The 20,108-nt window shown below is 40.6% G+C and overlaps 1 protein-coding gene across 3 annotated transcripts in view; it reads left to right on the forward strand.

Moving 5' to 3' along the window:
• Window positions 1-20,108, forward strand: part of FGGY (FGGY carbohydrate kinase domain containing) — a 128,091-nt gene that overhangs the window by 42,494 nt on the left and 65,489 nt on the right. For all 3 annotated transcript variants that reach the window (XM_036388009.1, XM_036388008.2, XM_036388010.1), the window contains 2 exons: window positions 5,842-5,957; window positions 18,910-19,038. In XM_036388009.1, coding sequence (XP_036243902.1) covers window positions 5,842-5,957; window positions 18,910-19,038 — 245 coding nt within the window. The remainder of the gene's footprint in view (window positions 1-5,841; window positions 5,958-18,909; window positions 19,039-20,108) is intronic.

Raw genomic sequence — 20,108 nt, forward strand, 5'->3', positions numbered from 1 at the left:
TAAAAAGTAATGTGTTGTAAATGTTAGGGACTTGGGGTTTGCATGGCTGGGTGGCTGGAGCAGCTCCTGACAGGTTTTGCTGTGTGTACCTGCAATTAAAGAGCTGTTGAAGAGGTGAAAGGAGGGGAGTGCAGTCAGGACACCCCCAGACTCTCTCACCCTGAGCTTTGCAGCCCACCTGGCCCAGAGATGGACTGAGGGGGACAGCAGGGGCAGCTCCTCCATAGCAGCCTGAGCTCAGACCCCTGCCCTGACTCCTTTTAGCAAACGCTCAGCAGGGGCAGCATCTTGTACACTTCATACATTTCAAGACTCAATGATCAGATGTCACTTTTCTTCTTCTCTTTCTTGAGAAGCATTCCTTTAGGACAAATTGTCCCTGTTTCCCCCAAGCAGCCAAATACAGCAAGCAGGCAGAGACATGTTTCCTAAATGCCAGTGGTAGATGTGGATCCAACATTCTGGTTCTGTTTCCAAGGCTGTGGATTAATGGATATGGCATTACCATAATAGAGCAGAGAATAATTATAGGTTTCCTATTGCTCTGTGATAACCTCCACTGTATTTTAGGCTCTTGCAGCACCAGTGCCCAGTTCTGTTCTTGGATGCTGGGAGTATGTGTGCTGGGTATTAAATTTTTTTGCCTGGAACATTTTTGCACAAACCACAGTCAGATCTGTGACTGTGTCAGAGCTGTAAATTGCTTGCTTTTGTGAAAAGCCTTGAGACTGTGGGGTGCATAATTTGGGAGGACATTGGCAGCCTGGCCCAGATGTCAATATGTGGAGACGTTCATTTGAGCAGAATGTACGCCCTGGTTTACGATTTGAATTCAAAATCTGTTTTAAATTTAAACTTTGTAGAACAAAAGAAAAATCATTTGATGTTGTGACAGTCACACTCCATTGTTTCAGGTCTCCTGCTTGCGTTCACAACGTCATAAAGCTTTCTTAGCTTTTGATTCTTTGTAGCTTTAAATAAATCTGCCCCACAGACCACAGAGAGTTACTTTATCCTAGTGCATGCTATTCCTTTTGGGATCTAGCTGTACCCTATCCTTGCTTCTGGAGGATTTAGCTTTGGCACAGCCCTCAGCAGGTGCAGCTGGCTTTAGTTCAGTGATCCAGTGATTGAACTGCTGCGCTGTTAATGATGCCTACAAAATTAATTAAGTTCATGAGTTTAGGTTCATTTCTGAGCAGTTGGGATGAATGGAGCAGATCCTTTTGCTTTGGAATTGAGAACAAAGCTGCCATTCACCTCAGGATGCCCCAGACAGGGGTTCTCTGCCTTTCAAGCTGGTGGCTGACTCATTTTCCAGCCTAACTAATCTTGTACCAGCCCTCTGGAATGGAAGGTCATGTAGAAATGCCTTATGGGGCATTTCTTTTCCGGCAAAAAAACTGTTTCTTTTAGTTACTTTTAGTTGATAGGACTTGCCTATCAACCTATACTTAAAATAGGGATGACTTCTGCAAGACAACTGCAGTTAAGGAGTAGCACCCAGGATTATTTTCATAGCAGGTGCTGTCCCAGGCAGGGCAGGCTCTCTGCAGGTTTGGGAATCAAATCTGTGCTGGCTTTATCCCTTTTGGAGTGTGGGAGATGTGGCAACAAAGAAAGGACCAAAGTGTAAAGCTCTGGTGACTCCTAAGTAGTTGTGGAGAAGTTTTTTGTGACTTTTATCTTTTGGATACATTTTTATGCTGATAACTTAGAGCATGCAGTAATTCCCATTTTCAAGGAATGTATCTGATTTCCTTCTCTCCGTGAAGTACAACAGAGTGAGAGAAAATACTTAGAATGGGCAGATAATGTGGGGAGAGTCATAAAGAAACAAATTTTGATCACAAGTCCAGTTGGCCTGGACCCTTTTGTAGGTTAGTTGCTTCCAGACAGCATTTTGGGAATTACAAGTGTGTGTTCACAGACTCTGTGTGTTTTTAAGACTGCTGAGATTCTGGTTATGCAGGACTTCAGCACATCCAGTTAGTCCTCAGCAAGAAACTCAGATGAAACTCTAAACACAATCATTTTCCTGTTAAAAATCTGGTTTAAATAAAATAAAAAGTTTCCATGCACAACAGTTGAGTTTTTTTTTTTCAGTAGGAATATTCTAAGCAAAACTTTTTGTTCTGAACAGAGAAAGGAAATCCTTCATTTCATTGTGCTGGGAATATGCTTGAGGAAAAGTGTCTCCAAACTCATGGTATTTCAGACTGGCTACATATGGCGTGTGCTACTGAGGGGTTCCATGTATGGCTCCTCAAATCCTGTAGTGGATCCACAGTCAGGAGAGGGCTCTTCCCTCTGGGATTGCCTCTTTTCTGCCCCTTTGAACCCAGCTGATCCTGGGAGTAAAGTAAGAGGAGCTTTTGCTTCAACCCATCTGGTTCATCCAGCTTCAGCCAGCACAAGTCTGGTGTTTATGACCAAATAATTGAGGCAATGCTTCCAAATAGGAAAAATTGAATATACCACAGCAGATATCAGTACTGTTTCTGTTTCATGTCTGCCCTTCATCTCATCAAAGTTAGGAGTTCTATGAAATACAAAATTTTCTCATAGTGGAGACTTTCTTTGTAGGTGTACTGATTTGGTTCCTCAGGTGGTTCTTTCCCACAGTGTCTTTCTGGTTAGAGCTTTCCCAAGTTAGGAGTTGTGCTATCCCCTTTACAGGGTGATTCTCTGGGGGAGAATTTCTGAGTGATTTCCTATGAAGTCAATATATATAAATATATAAATAAATATGTATAATTTGCATGTAAACCATTGGCTTCAGCAGTGATAAGCCATGAATGAGCTGTTCTCTCTGCATGTGCACAGAGCTCTCTAGGACATACAGACTGAGCACCTCATCAGGTGAGGGGCAAGGCTTTGAGTTCAACCCATCCAGGTGCTTTCGAGGCGCGTGGTGGTGTTAATCCATCATGGCCATCACAAAGAAATCCTTTCCTTTGGACTGTTATCTCAGAGAGCAGAATGCCTTTCTGCAGTATGACGCTTTTTCTGTGATATTAGGAATTTGTATGAAGCCATATCGTTCCATTAAACACCTACTTTTTGAGAGGCAGCAAGAGCGGAAGAAAGAGATTGAATCCCAGAGAAGTGTAAATGCTCAGACTGTATTTAAAACAAGCATTTTGAGTTTCTTGCTGTGGCCATGAAAATAAAAACCTGCCAACATAATGTGTTAGTGTTTTAGCTCAGATCTGAGATCGGTTTTCATAACGGAACCTTCCACTTAAGGATCTGCCAGCCAATTCATTTGGGAAGAGTTGTCTTTCCCACTTCATTTTCCATACTGTGTTAAAAATTCAACCAGAACTCCTCTGTTTATCCTTGTTCTGTGAGCACTTTCCGTTTTTGCATCTCCAGGATGTGTTCAGTGCAGCCATATCCTGCCAGAGAGCTGGGATCTGCTGGAATTCTGTGGATTGGCAGGGGAGGATCTCTCCCCATCCCCAGTGATTCCATGGGCCTGTGTGTGTGCTGTGCTCCCTCCACAGAGGGAGCTGTGTGGGACAGCAGGCCCCTGGTTAAAGCGTGTTCCTTGGAGCCTTTCTCAGGGTGTGGCATTAGTTCAGAGCTTCAATCTAATTAGAAAAAGACATATTCAGTTTTGATGATAATTTGTTATGATTTGGTATTTCCCATATTTGGGAAAACTTGATGCATTGTTTTTCGCTCTTTATGTCTAAATTTTTCCTAAACCGATGAAGTGCTTTTTATTTCAAATACCCTGTCTTTATTTTTCCTTTTAATGAGAGGTTTGAACCAATTTGGGGAAAATGTTTATTTTTTCCCAGTATTTTCTTCAGCCTAGAATTTATTTATTCACCCAATTTTTGTCAAAGGTCCTAATTAGATTTCTGTGTCTGGCTTTTAAGTCCTTGGAAATTGGAATTCCTTATATCAACATTGTCATTGCTGTAGTTACAGGTCATGTGCTTTTTCTGTTTTCAAACCAGACACTGAGTTGAAATTGTGTGGTCTATTCTTAAACTTTTAGGAAGGAAAAAAAAGGGGGTGGGGGTGTCAGAGATGTTTTAAGAGTAGTCCTGAAATAATCTTTGCATTTATTGACTGCAGAGATTATTTATTTATTTATTTCCCTATTTATTTATAGGGATATAAATAGTTAACAAATGTCTTTTTTTACCCCCCAAAATATGTCATGTTAATTATTCTCTTGCAGCAAAGAGCAACCAGCACACCTTTACAACCAATGGGATGTGAATGACCATCACTTGTCCTCTGGTTGCAAAAACTCCAGTACAACAGGATGGAGAGAAACATAAGGCATTTAAAATACACATTTCTGTCCCAGATAAGAAAGTGGGAGTTTAGAGAGTCTATGAAACCATCCCATCTTCTGCTCAGTGGCACATAAGAGGATGTTGCTTCTTGTTGTAACCCCTCCAAAACATAAAATAGATATCCCAGATAGTTTTCCAGCTGTGTGGAAAGACTCTTCCTGTTGTTCTTTGGCTTTTCTCTGTCTACAGTATCAGTAGCTATAAGCTCTTAACTTTGGTTTGCAGATAGGAAATAAAAATAGCTTCTCTTTTTCTGCTCAAGGCAAGGTTGGATGGGGCTTGGAGCAACCTGGGCTAGTGGAAGGTGTCCCTGCCCATGGCAGGGGGTTGGAACAAGATGAGTTTTAAGGTCCCTGCCAGGCCAGCCCATTCTGTGATTCATATTTCAGTCCCTGGATAGTATTCTTGGATGAAAGGGAAGATTTCCTTCTACTCCAGAAAATAATTTTGAAGAGAGAAATTTTATTTGGTTTTTACTTAGGCAAAACTGCAAGAAAAACTCAAGTGCTTCAGTAAAAGTGAGTTTGCTTTGAAGATACATGTTCAAATTGTACCACCCTAATGAAGAGAATATGTCTGTGTAAGCTCACCTTGGCTAAACATGAGTCACAAATAAGCTGTCTTGTAAAACATCAAAGAAAATCCACCTCTGAGTAGGATTTCTCTTTGAGAACAGTTATGATGATGTTCTTCCCTGAGATGCATTTGAGCTGTGTTGCACTTGCTAGTACTGTGGTATTCCCAGGACTGCACAGAGCTGCAGTTTTCAGTGATATTTAGCATTTTTAATACCTTTTAGTTGACTGACTTTTCAAGCACTGTTTAGTACTGATCTTTGGAGATGATTCTTAGTGTTCAGATAGAAAACAGCCCATGTAATACTAAATCATCAGGAGCATTGTTCATGCTTTGGGGAGGAATATATTTGGGGATATTGATAAAAACCCTTCTGTGTGTTAGGACAGACTTTGCTGTGAGAGTTCTTGTCCTCTGTGTCCTTCTGCTCCTGCCTGTGCCCCTTGCTGCTGTCCTGGCACAGCAGAGTTTAACATCAGCTTCTCAGAAATCAGACTTGTGCATCTGTCCCCATCATCCAGATTTCCTGGGAACTGCAATTCAGTTGTTAGGGAAGTAACACAAAGTTTTCCTAAGGACAGACTGTGCAAAGCAGCCATGTAGGCTGGAGGAGCAGCACTCTGAGCTGCCTGCTCCAGAGCTGCTGTGCTCCTGCCCTGCTCTCCCCCAGGCACATGCACAGCCTGTTATTTGACTGATTTATGCACTGAAGTGGCCAGACCAGGAGTTGTTTCAGCAGAGAAGAATCTTAAACACAAGGTCCTTTTAAGGTCCTCAAGACGTGCACTCCAAACAGTAACCAGTTTTTTTTTTTTTAATGTGAGCATTCTGCTGGAGTTTCTGACCAGTGGAGAAGAGATCTTTTTGCAGGGACTTGTTTCTAGTCACAAGTTTAAACCCAAACACGTTCATTTGCCTGACTCTGTGCTTATATTGTCTTTTTTAGGTCTCTCTGTACAGTAGTGTGCAAGTGGACATACACGTCAGATAGAGGTTGGGATGACAGTTTCTGGAAAATGATTGGTTTGGAAGATCTGGTGAAGGATAAGTATGAAAAAATAGGTATATCAGGGCTGGGGTTTAATATACACCTATATTCATATTAATAAATATACATATATATCCATATTAATAAATATATGTCAGTATTAATTAATATTCACATATATTAATATTAATAATATAAATATTTATTAATATTATAATATATATATAAAAGACAGAAATATATGAGATAGGGCTTTGAGCAACCTGGTCTAGTGGAAGGTGTCCCTGCCCATGGCAAGGGGGTGGAATGAGATGAACTTTAAGGTCCCTCCCAACCCAACCCATTCTCTGATTCTATGAATAAAAGATATATACATATGAAAAGATATTTTGCTGTATTATTGTGAATATCAGCAGCTTCAAATAGGTTGCTGAGATGCCCATAGAGAACAGATTTCCTAAGTGCATTTTTTACTTTGCTTTGTTTTGAGAAACTGTTTAAATTTTTTATCTCCTACCCTGGAAGGCCTTTTTGTACTGCTCAGTCTCAACAATAGAGGAGTAAAAAGGAGCCCCAGCAACTGATGACATGAAGGGCACACTCTATATGGGTATATTGGATAGCAGGCAACAAAAAAAGCTACAATATAGTAATTTTTTAGCTCTTACTGGTAGTCTGATTTGTGACCTGTACCCATCTCCCTTATAGTCATTTTCAAAAAAAAGTGCTACTTCTGCTTGTTGTTATCTTTATACATTTTTTTTCACTCTCAGAGCCCATGTTTAATTAGAATAGTAGCCTTGCTAATAGCAGTTCCTACAGCAGATATTCATTAAAAGTCCATAACGTTAATATACCAGAAAATTTCCAGGATAACTTTATTAGACTTTCCCTGTTAACTTAATGGACTTTTAATGGATGTCCTAAGCAGACATGTCATTAACGAGAATATTACCAGACATGAATTAAAATATGCTCATTCATCAAAGTTAATTATCTGAAATTTCCTTTGATTTTTTTTTTTTAATGTCGAGCACTTTGAACAAGTTTGTACAGCAGTTTAAATGCAGCAACATGAAATGGAAATGGTGGAGGAAGGATTGTAGTGAAAAGAAATGTAATGAAATCTATAAACTTTTCTGATCATCACATTATCTGCTATCAGTCATTTCTGGGTTATCAGAAAATGGTACTTGAAAGCTTCCTTGAATAGATTTCAGCTTTTCTCCTGCAAAGGAAACTGCTTATGCAGAGGTACAAAACCTACCAGGAGAATGAGGCTTTCAACTTCCTGAGGTTTTGGGTTGAATACACTTCTTACAACATCTGTCACTTGTGGCTTTTAGCAAATCTTCAACAAGTTAAAATAAGACTTGCAATAAATACATGTTTTTACCAGAAAATTGAACATCTTGCCAGCTGGTGGTATCATGGAAGGGTATTTTAAAAATAAATTATTTATGAAGTGCAAGCTAAGGCTTGAATACAATATTTATGCAATGCACTTCAAGGACAGTGCAAAGCAATTTGCCATTTTAAGTAACAACATGCATGTTTTAAATGATAAAGTAGCCATTAATAAAAGGGGCCTTTTGTTGTGATGGGAGCCTCATAACACTGGCCTATATATGGCTCAACATTCATTAAGAGAGAAACCATCAATTCCCAGTATCAGGCTTCCATGTTAGTTAAAACACAACGTTTACAAAATAAATCACTAAGTTATCTTCTGGTGACATGCTTCTTGCAAGACAGAAGTGTTTCTTGTGAGTTACTGGTGGAAGAGTCTAGTTCCATGAAAGACTGTGGGAGTTTTTAAAGAAAGGAACCATAGAATCCCTGAGAGGCTCTTGGCTGGAGTTGGAGAAGCACAGCCTGACCTCCAAAACTGCACCAAACCTTAGGGCAGAACTTGTAGCTTTTGCTCACCTTGAGAAATCCTTTTGGTTTTCAGATTCTGGGGCCGATTCCCTCAGGTGAATCCACAGCATAAGACAATTTCTATTTGCATAATAATGCTGAAACCTAGCCCTAGGGAGAGTATGAGCTTATTTCCCTGACCATTTGTCTAATCCTGCCTTTTTCAAAAGGCAAGGTGTTGCTTTTGTTATCATTAGCAGTGTGATAACGTCACAGAAAGCAGCAGAGTGTCCTTCATCCCTGTGTCTGTGCAGAGGGAATGAGGAGCTCACTGCCCCAGCGTGAAACCCAGACAGGCACCACTCCATTCCTTTGGGTTTCTCTCCTGCCCTGTCCTTCTTGGAGTCTCTAGGAAGGGTGTAGCAGGAGTCAAAGCAAAGCACTTCACCCTGCCCAGGAGCTGCTCCATGGTGGTGTGTCCCAGGGAAGTGCTTTGCTTTCTGCCACCCTGAGATCTTACCAGTGTCTCTGGGTGTGGGGAATGGGAATGGTGTTCCAATGAGAGCTGGGGGCTTTGCTTGTTTTAATGTCTTCAGTGGTGTTGGACTTGAGAAGAGCACTCTGAATCAGCTCAGCTTTCCTCAAATTAATCAGGACAGATTAATCCAGGTAGATGCACCTACCAGGAAGGTGATACTCAGCCCCTGAGCAAATTGTAGCTGGAATGGTCCTGGGGAGTGGGAGATTCCTTCCCACACATCCCACAGTGTCAGGACTGATGGTGAGACACCATCCTTGCAGCCACAGCATCCCACCTTTCACCAACTCAGCTCAAACACAACAAGCTGTGTTTGCAGCAGTGCTGCTCACAGGGGAACAGTCTCAGCTGCTGGAAGTTCATCCCCTTATCCCAAGGGAAGGCCTCTCTGGACAGTGTGTGCCTCCAGGAGGAGCATCAGAGCCTGCCACGACTGACAGGGAAGGATGGGAAGCAGGGCACTGAGCTGCCCTGCAGATAAAGGAGCTCAAACTTGTCAGATAACCCAGGTAGGAGGAGGGTGAAGGGAGGTTGTACATGCTCAAAACCTCCTCCTAAAATGAAAACAAAACCAAAAACCTGACAGGGCTGAACTAATTCTGGTGGAATTTCCTCTTCTGTTCTCAAGCTGCTCTAAGCCCGTGTCTGTCTGCTCAAGGCTTGTTTAGCTCAAAGGCAAGGATGTATTTTAGCGCTTGCACGTTCCCCTTGTAAAGAGAGATAATGGCCTTTTTCTCATGTATCTCTTCTAAAAGACAGCATGGCTCTGAATTATCATTTCTTTTAAGCAAAGCAAAATGTCACAAGATAAAATTAGAAAAATTTTCTGACTGTAACAAAAGCAAGTACAAAGTTTACCAGTTTCAAATATGTAGAAAAGCTATGTTTGTCTTGTTGGGGTTTTTTTCCCCAATCTCTACTGAAATCATTATTATTTCCAATCAGAGGGAACCAAAGATGAATAACTACAAATAGATTTTTTTTTTCATTTGTAAGTGTCTTTAAATTTCATGCCACTGGAAATTCTTATAGAAATTACCCAAGAACAACTTCTTTAGGGTACATATTTCTTTATTCTGGTAAATACGCTTTTAAGCATCACTTTTAAAGCTCCTTGCCCTTTAAAAATACATTTACTGTAATCAGAGTGCTGTGGTTCCAGGGAGTACACTCCTCTTGGTTTCAGTTTAACTTAACATATGACCTTGTTGATAAGGGTGACCCTCACATCTGACCTTTAGGATCTTCCACAAACCTTTCCCATATCAGGGCGTGGGTTCACATCTGAAAACTCCCAGGCCTTTGACATTTTCTGTTTCTCAGAGCAGACTAACCTTTCAGGGAATCCACATAACAAGTTGTTTGTGATCCCTTCTGTACATCAGGAATTTACTGATCAGGCTTGTGAAGGTAAAGAGTCTTTATCTGGAGATACTGAAAAATTTATTGATGCCATTAATTTGCTCACCAAGAGAGTGGAAGATGACTTGTATTCAAACCACTGTGAAAGTGTTGTGTACTAGAGGCATTAGCATTTATCTGCTGTGGTAAAAGCACATGATGAGTATCTCTTTGTGGTATTATAAAACCTAGAAAGACATTAACAATTCTGTTAAAATTTCATGTACTATAGAGCTCCTAGGATACTGAAGCATACATTCCATTTGGAGAAAAATGCCTGATAAATTTTCACCACAGCCTTCTACTTCAGGGCCTACTTAAGGGACCAAATAATGATTTTTTTATTGAATGGTAATATTTCATACCAGGTCTTTTTTGGGTTGAAGATGGTGGCTTTGTGTGAGAGAGCATTGTGGGTACCGCAGGATAGGTTCTACTGATCTTATAGGTTTTGTAGCTTTTGTAAAGGGCAGTTTGTCACCTTCTTTCATCTGTGCAGAAGCAGCAAACTGATGCCAATTAAGTAGCTGAAGTTTTGCTTAATTTGCTTTAGCATACAACTGGAAGAATTTTTCATTTTTTATTTTGGTGGTGATGGTGGCATAAGGAAGAACGGCCTGTGCTCCTTAGACATCTCTTTACTTAAATCCCATTCTGGGTCTTTTTCCCACTCATTTCCCACCTTCAAAAAGAATGTTTTCCATTTTCCACAAATTGTCCCTTTCTTCCTACAGTAGGATTTCTGCTTTTTGTTTGTTTGTTTCGATTTATTTTTGTTTTGTTTGGTTTTTGTTTTGTTTTTGTTGTTGTTGTTTTTGTTTTAATTTTGGCACTATGTTTTCAATTAAGAAGGGTTTGACTTGTCTCTAAGGTGCATTTCTGGTTAGTGGCCTTTACTCCCCTCCATCAGTTTACCACTTCAGCACCCTTCTTATTCCAACACTCTGCCTGTGCTTTAATGTACAGCCCCAACACTTTAGAACCCCATTTTTAGCTCTCTCCTTAATTCCTGGACTTTGGGGACTGCAGGCTTGATGTTTTTATGGGCCTCTGCACTTGCATGTGCCTCTGCACTTGCATGTGCATCCTGAAAAGATGGATCTGTATAATTGGAAGAATGGATGTTCTTTTCTAATGCTGTTTCATTTGAAGTACTTATTAATAACTTGATAGTACAGAAAATTTGTTTTTATATCAATAGTTACATTCCTGCATGTGCCACTGAATCCTTCCATATACAAGGCTAATAATGGCATTGAATATCTCATTTTTTACACTTGAAATAGGGTGTGCTTAGGTTCTCTGTTTTGTCAGTAGTTAGCTCTAATACTTGGGTGTTCTCTTAATTTATTTACATTTAGGCTGAAAATGGGAGATTCAGTGCAGGGTGGGAGAATTTGGTCAATCTGAACTCAGTGCCACAGCAGCTGTGGAGGGAATGGTCAATCCATTTGTTCTGCCAGTTTTCCCTTTCTCTTCCAAGGCCTTTGATGCCAGATGCTCTGGAGCATATGAGGGATTTCCTTGAAAGCTGAGAGAAAGGGATGATGATTTTTATTTTTTTTTCAGGTCAGATTGTAGCTGCCAGTTCCTCATAAAGCTGGATTGCAGCAACAAGCTTTAAACACTGTACTTTGCAAATGGTAGAGAGTAGTAAGTAAAGGGATTCTCTGGTATGGGATGCCTGTATCTTTCTTTCTGTGGTCTTTTGCTATCCCCAATAAATTACAACACGCTGCAATTTCAAACAAAATTAAAATGATGAATCAGAGGATATTTACACTTACATGCTGTCAAAATCCATGGAATTTACAAGTGAATAGTGTTCCAAATATGCTAACATTTTTCTGGCTTCCTGTCATTTCAGTCTATCCAAGAGCTGTAGCAACTCCAAAGGAGCTGAAACTGGCACAGTGCAAAGAGGTTTTTGGGTGTCTCCTTCCTGAGAGCTCGAGGCATTATTTCATAATACATGATTCAGCAGGAAGAAGTTGGGCTTTTCCTTAGAAAAGCTCCACACTCCTGTGATTTCTGTTTTATTTTATACTTTTTCCATCCTGAGATCACTGAATCACACAAATCATTGGGATTAGAAGGGTCATCTTGAAACGATCAGAGCAGGGTCACCTGCAGAAGGTTGTTCAGGGCTGTTGAGTTTTAAGTATTTCCAAAGGTGGAGATTCTGAAATCTGTAACCTGTTCCATTGTCCTGACCACTTCTCCCCAGTAAAAACTTTTTTTTGTTTGGTTTAAATGTAATTTGCTGTATTTCAGTTTGTGCTTGTCATACTTCTAGTGTCACTGGGGGCCACAGAGAAGGGTCTTTTTCTCTGATCTCTACTCCTTCCCTCCCATCAGATATTGATAAACTCATGGATAAAATCTGCCCCCTCCACCCTCAAGCCTTCTCCTTGCTTTCCAGTCTGGGATACTCTTCCTCTTTCCAATAACTGTTCTTGAACAGGCTGAGCTGAGCTCAGGTGGCTCAAGTTTCTCCAGGATCTTTCCTGGGTGACATTTTCCATTCCTTTTCCACCAGGAGAGGGCCCATCATTCATCCTGCTTATCATCAGCTTGAGTCCTGCTGGCAGGTGGTTCCTTTCCATTCCTTCTCTCTGCTCTAAGAAGTGAGGAGTGCTGTGTGCTGTCCCTCCATCCCTCATAGCTAAAACTTCGTAAAAGTTTAGGTCTTTTAAAAAATAGTAACTAAGCAATATTCCACTGTCTACTCATAGAGTTCTGGTCCCAGACTCTGCCTGCCTGGGGACTCATATTTGCTTCTACTCTGGCAACACTGGGGACTTGGGAACTTTGGAGTATGAAAACTAGGAGCTTTTTCATTGAATTTCTGGTTTTAAATTTCATGGAAAGTTTGAGTAGACTTGAGCCTATTGTAATTGTTCAATATTAAAATTTCTGAGATATTATCCTCCTTCCTTATTTTTCATACTGTTCTAAAAAAAGAAAAGGAAAAGTAGATCTCAGAATAGTTCTGGGTCATTCCTTCTTTTTACCTGACTCTTCCTCTCCCTGGTCTCGATTTGTTATTCATCTTTTTTTTTTTTTAGGCTTCATCCTCCTGCTGAGATAACTTTTAAAACAGTGCTGTCTGCTTTATGAGTCAGGATTCACAAAATCAGAAGGACTATTTCAAACAATTTGCTAACTTCCTCCAAGTCAGAGGCTGTTGGACTCCTTAAAATTAATGTTTAAGTAGTTTAAAGTGTATCTTAGAACCAATCTTGATTTTATAATTTCCTGTGATGGAGAGCCCACTTCAGACTGAAAGGTTGTTGATTGTTAGTTGCTGTCATGTCTCAAAATTAATGAATTAATTAAAGAACACTTGATATTTATCTGATTTAACTTCCTACTCCTGCCTGGCAGACCGTAGGGCCACGCTTGACCTGCACAGACTCAAATTTCCTATGATCAAGGAAAACACTGAGATTTCCCCCCAAAACTCTTGGGTGAGCTGTCATACTTCTCAATCCTAGCAACTGTTCTCCTGGCTCATTTCTGAACTCCTTTAGTTTGCAGTGCATCAGTATCTTCTCAGTATGGATATTAAAACTGGATACTGTGTGAATGTCGTGGGGAATAAGCTTGGCTGAAAGATTTAAAAGTCTCTTTTCAGTAACTGATGAGATTATTTTTGCTCTGGCATTTATTTCAGAAAAAGGGATAATTATTTATTCTAAGAGGAGTTGCTATCATGTGAGTTGTCAGAAAACAGCCAGTAAAACAAAAAAAATCTGTTAAGTAATAATCTGTGATTAGTACAAGCTAAATTGCCTTTACAGTCAGCAATGTACTATACCAGAGCAGAGCAACTCTGAAAGTAGAGCAATAGTCCTGTCATCTGCATGGATTTTTGTATCTAGAGAGACTCTGAGGAATATTGTGCTTGAAGACAAACAGAAATGTCAATTACCAGCCTAATGAAGTTATTGTTTGCAAGCGAAAACTTGAGCTTAGGTAGCTGAATTTGGATGTAAATGCATTCCCTCTTATTACTTAGTAAGACATCAAGTTACTGCATTCTATACCTTTATTAAGACATCAAATCTCTGTGTTTAATAGCCAGATGCAGTTCAGGAGTGAGCAGTGAACCACACATGGCAGGACACATTGATTCTGCACTGTCTCACTGCAGTCTAGCAGAGAAAACTCAGTCACAGCCATCATAACGTGCTTGTTGATCCAATGGTTCAGAATTTCTTTTTCCTTTTGACCTTCCACCAGGAAAGCTTCTAATTTATGCATGGAGTAGCTCTCATTCCTTGGGCCAAAAAAGCCAAGCAGTCTCTGTTGAAGTAGGCACCTCTGGTTTGCTGACCAATTTGCTGCTTAGCTTAATGAACCAGGATGTGCCTGATTTGATTTTGCCAGAGTTTAGCAGCCTAATACATCTGCCTGAAGTATTTACACATTAGGCAGTGGAGATGTAGTTCAGCCAAAGGCTCTCTGGGAGAGTGGGATGAAAAGGCCCCAAATTAGATTTGCCTCAAGCTACTGTGGCAGCTCGTGTAGACAGAGATGAATTTTGAACCAAAGGAAGCCAAAGTGATTTTGTTTAACCGTTTTCCTCACTTTTAAATAAGCTGGCGTATAATATCCCAATTTGTTTTGGTTTTCCTGAATGAAAATTCTGAAGTCTTTAACAGCTGACAAGGAAGTTTTATGGAGGTTATTTGGAGGTTAAAAAAGCCCCAAATCTCACTGTTCTTAATATCTTTTAACCACCATGCATTCAGTCCTAAGAAAAAAATAGTACTATAACTTCACAGTCAGCATCATTATTCTGCTTCCTTCTGATCTTAGTCCTATTTTTGCTACTCAGCTGGGGTAAAAATTGTAAAAAAAATCAGCCATACACATCTCCATTAAATGTGAGTATTGTCTGTAATTGAGAGGGATATTTGATGACGTATTGTGTGTTAGATAGGGTTGGGACAATGTATATTATTTACTGGGATTCCTTGTATATCCCAGATTTTGGCATTGTGAGAATTATTATGAAACACAAAAAGTGAAGATTATCTGCATGCTCTGTAATGAACATGAAGGGGGAAAATCCCTTATGTTTCTTATTACATTTGGATGGGCAGTGCTTTTTTTTTACTAAGGTCCTGTTTCCTTTGATGCCTATTCAGCCCTGTTTTGTTTAACGAGATAACTTCTTCAGTGCATGTTCTCTATCACTTATTTAACAGGATATCTGTTTTCTGTGTTGTCCTTTAAATCAGAAAGCAGTTTAATTGTTCAGTATGGGTGGGGCTGTGAAATGGGGACGGGATGTACCCTTGGGTTGTGTTTCTTTCTCAGGCTGCTGGGATTTCAGCAAGGGATTGTTATGTCCAAATTCAGGTTTGTTTGGGTCTCAGTGAAGGGACATCTCCTTTGAATTTTCTTCCTTTCATATTTTTATGCATTTATGCAGTTAAATATACGAAGTGCAGCCCTGTTCTGCAAGATAGATGAAAAGCTGTGCTGGAGTCAGCTGCACCCCGGCTGCTCTCAGCTTTTGTTTGAAAAGGGGCTACATCCTGAAGTACCTCATTCTGTTAAATATTAGTGAGCCAATACAGTTAATTTGGATCAAGTTGACTGAAGATGCATTATCTGCCTCGTGTGTTGTGGCTGGTAAATAGCTGGTTCCTGTGGGAAGCACCTAAAAAGGTTGAGGGTCTTTGGTAGCACATAAATTCTTTAAACAAAGCTTGATCACAGCAAACTCTAACATCAGTCTTCGAAGAAGGATAAAAGAGAAGGAAGAGATTCAGACAGTTTTTTCCTTTTGTAAACTGGCTGCTTTATAGGGGAAAAAATAGCTGGAAATAGCCTGTCTCGTCCCAAATGAAAGGTTGTGGATTAAGGCACTGCATTAGTGAAACAGCTGCACCAATGTGAAACAGAAAGTCCTCCAGCTTCAGCCATTATGGGTTTGTTTGGTTAGCTCTAATTTTGGAAGTCATTATAGCAAAGGTAAATGACTTGCACAGGAGACTGCTGTCAACAAAAGACTCAATACATTTACTTTGGCAGGAGCCTTGAGGAGTCTCAGGCCTTTCAGTGCCTCCTTTATGCAGCTCCTGTCCTGCTCTCACTGTGTGCCTGTGTGCAGGCAGCTCTCCCTGCCTCCCTCCCTGCCTCCCCTTCCACTAGTTCTTTGCCCCTGACAGGTCGGATTGAAGGGTGGCAGCACCTGCTGCTGAATTGCTGGGGTGTAGCTGTAGAATACCTTTATGTTCAGAGTAGCTGCCCCTGGGCTTCTAAAGCTGCTGTGTTTTGCTCAAGTGAGTATCTGCTCCCTCCCAGTCTAGTACTGGAATACAGTCTGTATCAAAAACTTCACTTTTAATTGTGTCTCCTTATTGGTTGGTATTTGTGTTTCCTTATTTTATCATTTAATAGCTTTACACTTATAGATGCTAAGCATGCCAATGCCTAGCTGAATTTTCTAGCTTTTTGGTGAAGATTGAACTGTGAGAATGAGAATTCCCTTCCCAGGTCTGTGCCTGTGTGGTTGAGTGAAGGCTCAGAGCATCCATTCCACACTGACTTACACTTGTATAGGTGGGAAGGCAAATTCCTGATGACAGAGAGTGCCTCAGCAGAGCCTGCTCCTTCCACAGAGTTCCTTGGAAATGTTTCCTATGGGCCTGGCAGAGCTTTCCTTGCTCTGTAGAGCTGGGAGGGTGAAGGAGAGGGACAGAGTGAGAATCTTCTCCTTGTGCACCCAGTTTCTCTGTCCTGCACTCCCTGGCTGCTGGGTGACCCAGAACTCCCCTTTGCAATGCCCGCCATGGGTGACTTCTGACTGCTCTCCCTTCCCAGCTGTGGGGAAGTGCTTTCAGCCACTGAATATTTGTTCAGGCAGACTCTGACTTCTGAAACATATGGGGCAGACTACTGTTAATTATTTTATTTCAAATACAAGATGATTATGCTGCCTCTCCAAATGACAAGAGCTCCATCCCTGCACGTCCTCACACACGTTTTATGCCCATTGCTGCTGGTCATTCTGATAAATAACCAGTACCAAAGGAATTAAAAGGTCATTTTCTTGTGCTGCTGTAGAGGAGAGGATTATCTTTATCTCTAAAATTGTTCCCTTAGTGCTTATTAACTAGAAATACAGTAATTGAGAACCTGGTAGGAAAAGATTTTGTCTGATAATAGCCCTGATCTCTAAAATGGAGTATAACTACATAATAATTACACACTCAAGTGTTTGACTGGTATGACTGATATAAACTAGCCAACCATGGAATGGCATGCCTGGAAAGAGGCTTTATTTCAGATTAATTTAATCTCATGCTGTATATACACCATGGTTGTGCTTTCAGGTCAGGCAATCGATTCTGAAGAAGATGTGGGTTTAGCTGCATGAACTCTTTTGAATTTCCTTCCACCTGCAGGGTCTTTGAATGTCAGGAGAAGCAGACAGCTTTGGTATTTTGCTCCAATGTCTTTAAAAAGCCTGAAATGTTACTAGAAAAATCTCTTAAAGAGGAACATCCTGCACTCCTGTTTACTGGGGGAAAATGCAAAAGATACATCTCTTGGAAAGGCCAGGACAGTGTTTTGACTTTACAGTAAGTAATTAGTAAAATGCAGAAGTAATAAGACACAGATTTTTTTTTTTTTCCTATGAGGAGGTGACTTAATATCCTCATGTCCTTCTGTATGAAGCTTAATGATGAGGTTTGCTTACTGCCCCCAATATTGAATATAAACCCGGTGTCAAGTGCAACAGTTTTGGCTGCACAGACTTGTTTTAAACTTCCAGTGTGAGGTTCAGCCTGGAATTTCAGGGGCAGCAATGTGTGGCTGTCAATAGAGCAGAAACTCTTGGAGAAATGAGCAACTGTGAAGTTGTGTGTGCTGGTCCCAAAATGCTCCATACACTGCACCCATCAGGAAGTGGGCAGAAGGAGAATATAGCTTCTAAAAATGAAGAACCAACGTAATTTACAGCAAAGATCTAATTGATATCTAAAACTGAAGACCTGTGAATTTAATATCATAACCTTTTCATCAAAAATTAAGGTTGTATCGCTGCATTTCTAGAAGTTTATGCTCGTGGGAGTTAGCGTGTTCCTGATATTTTATGATATGCTATTCCTCTTAATTAATGTCTATTGTGGAGAATGTTTTATGTCCTTTCTACATATCAGAACATGCTTCAGGTGTAACATGCTCAATAAAATTGACTGTGAAGATAGTCTTGTTTTATTTTAAAGAGGAATTTTGCCAACTCTGCCCGGATTTTTTGAATTTAGTAAACACTCCAAGTAGGTACTAAAAGCCCTGGCATTGGCAAGGAGGTCTGTGGGAACTCCCACTGAGCTTTCTGCCTCTCACCCCCAAACCTTTGGATAAATATGGAAGTGTGTGCAGTCCCAGGAGCTTGGTCTCACTGCTCCAGCTGTGGGAGGCTGAGAGGAGGCTCTTGGGTGTGTCCCTACATTCTGGTACTTGAAATAATCTAGATTTGTTCTTCTAAGCTCAGACAACATCAGGTGTGTGTTATGGCAAGACCTGCCCCTGGGCTCCCTGTGACAGGGCGGGGAGGCCAGAGTTGTATTCTTCTCTTCTTCATACTGCTCAGGCCAGAGAAGGCTCAGAAAGGGATTATTTAAGTCTGTGAGGAATACAGCTGCAACTGGAGGAATTTGCTGTTTAAGCCAGTTTCTTTTTCAGAGTTTCTGTTGCTATGGCCATCTTATTCCTAGCAGAACTGCTGGAAAGGGTGGAAATGGAAAGAAAAAATTGGCCAGTTCCTTGTGCATTCCTTGTGCAACAGGTGCAGTGTTCATTTGTGAGCACAGACTGAGCTGAATCTCCTTCCATGCCCAGAGAATGCCTGCAGGCAGCACCTTCCACAAGAACCCGGGATTTCTGCATTTCATATCTCCTGGAGAGATGCCAAGCAGAATTTAATTGCTTGTGGTGCAATCTTTCTCTGTGGCTAGATAGGATATTGAATGCTTTTGAACTCCTAAATTGCCATGGGATGGCCTGATCTGGCACAGTTGTGTTTAATCTGCAGCCAGATAATGAAAGATACTCCATCACACAGAGCTCTGTGATGCACTTCTTTGTTTTATAGATATGAGGCTTCACTGGAGCGGGGCGAAGGGAGCCCCTGCAATAACACACACGTTTGTTTTTCTGTTTAATAAATTGACAGGTGTTTGGTTTGTCTTGTGTCTGCCCAGGAAACCACGTCCTGTCTCCTGGAGAGGCTGTTGGGAAAGGTCTGACAGCGGGCGCTGCGGAAGATCTCGGGCTCCCCGAAGGGATTGCAGTGGCAGCTTCTCTCATTGATGCACATGCTGGAGGACTAGGTACTCACTCATGGATTCACTGCTCTTGGAGACAGGAATTGTTGAATTCATTTCAGAAAGACATTTTTGTCACGGACTGTTTTTATCCAGCCATTTGCTCTGATGGTATTCTTAAAAACAACCCCAAATCGTCACAATAACTACCAGCGCTGCAAATCTGTTTCTAGAAAGAGGATATATCACTGCTATATGTCTTTTCAGCTGGATTTGCAAATTATTTGTTAATTTCTGCTAGTTTCACTTTTGACTGAAACACCTGGTGTTGGAATGCCAACATGCTGAGAGTTTGCATCTTCTGTTACTCAAAACTTTGGGGATAGGCAAGAATAAAACACAAACAACCATTCTGAGGGAGAAGCCTCATGTTTGAGGCTTGTTCATAGTTAGGATTCTTATTAGCTTTAGAAGTGATTCATGATTCAAATCTTTAAGGTCTGGTGCTTTGACTTTTTTCATTTCCAGCACAATATTCTTATGTTCAGCCCTGGTTCATCTTTTCTGAAATACATTTGATGAGGCCAAACAAGTTCATTTTCCTACTATGCTGTTTGGTCTTGTCCAAATACTGTCAATAAGAGATTCAGTGTAACTTTCTCAGCAGGAAATTGAGGGGTTTTTAGTCTGCTGGTTTAGAAAACAGTCTTACCTCAGGAAGTTTCAGTGTTATTGAAACAGTATTCTTTAATGGAAATCTATTGCTCATCAGAGGATTTTTTACTAGATCTAACTGAAATATGATTAGGTGCTAAACTACCAGTTTTGTTTCAAATGTTTTGTGCTGTTTAAAAATCTCATTTGTCCTTCTAGAAACTGTGGCCTGGAACTTTTTTAGTGTTTAAATCCCTTTACTTTGCTTTTGGTGAGGAAAAGCAGTCATGGAGATTGCTTTTCTTGCTACCTGGAAAGGATTAGATGTAGATCTGTCTGCAAAAAGGATGACTGAGCTTCAGTGTCATATTTGTAGGTATGTTGTGACTGGCTTAAAAATATCTGTCACTATCCTAATTGCATAAAAACATGTTTAGAACTGTGTGCCTTGGCAATTCTGTGTTCTTGGAAAAGAACAGCGT

Source organism: Molothrus ater, chromosome 9 (assembly GCF_012460135.2).
Source record: "Molothrus ater isolate BHLD 08-10-18 breed brown headed cowbird chromosome 9, BPBGC_Mater_1.1, whole genome shotgun sequence".
Taxonomy (NCBI): Eukaryota; Metazoa; Chordata; class Aves; order Passeriformes; family Icteridae; genus Molothrus; species Molothrus ater.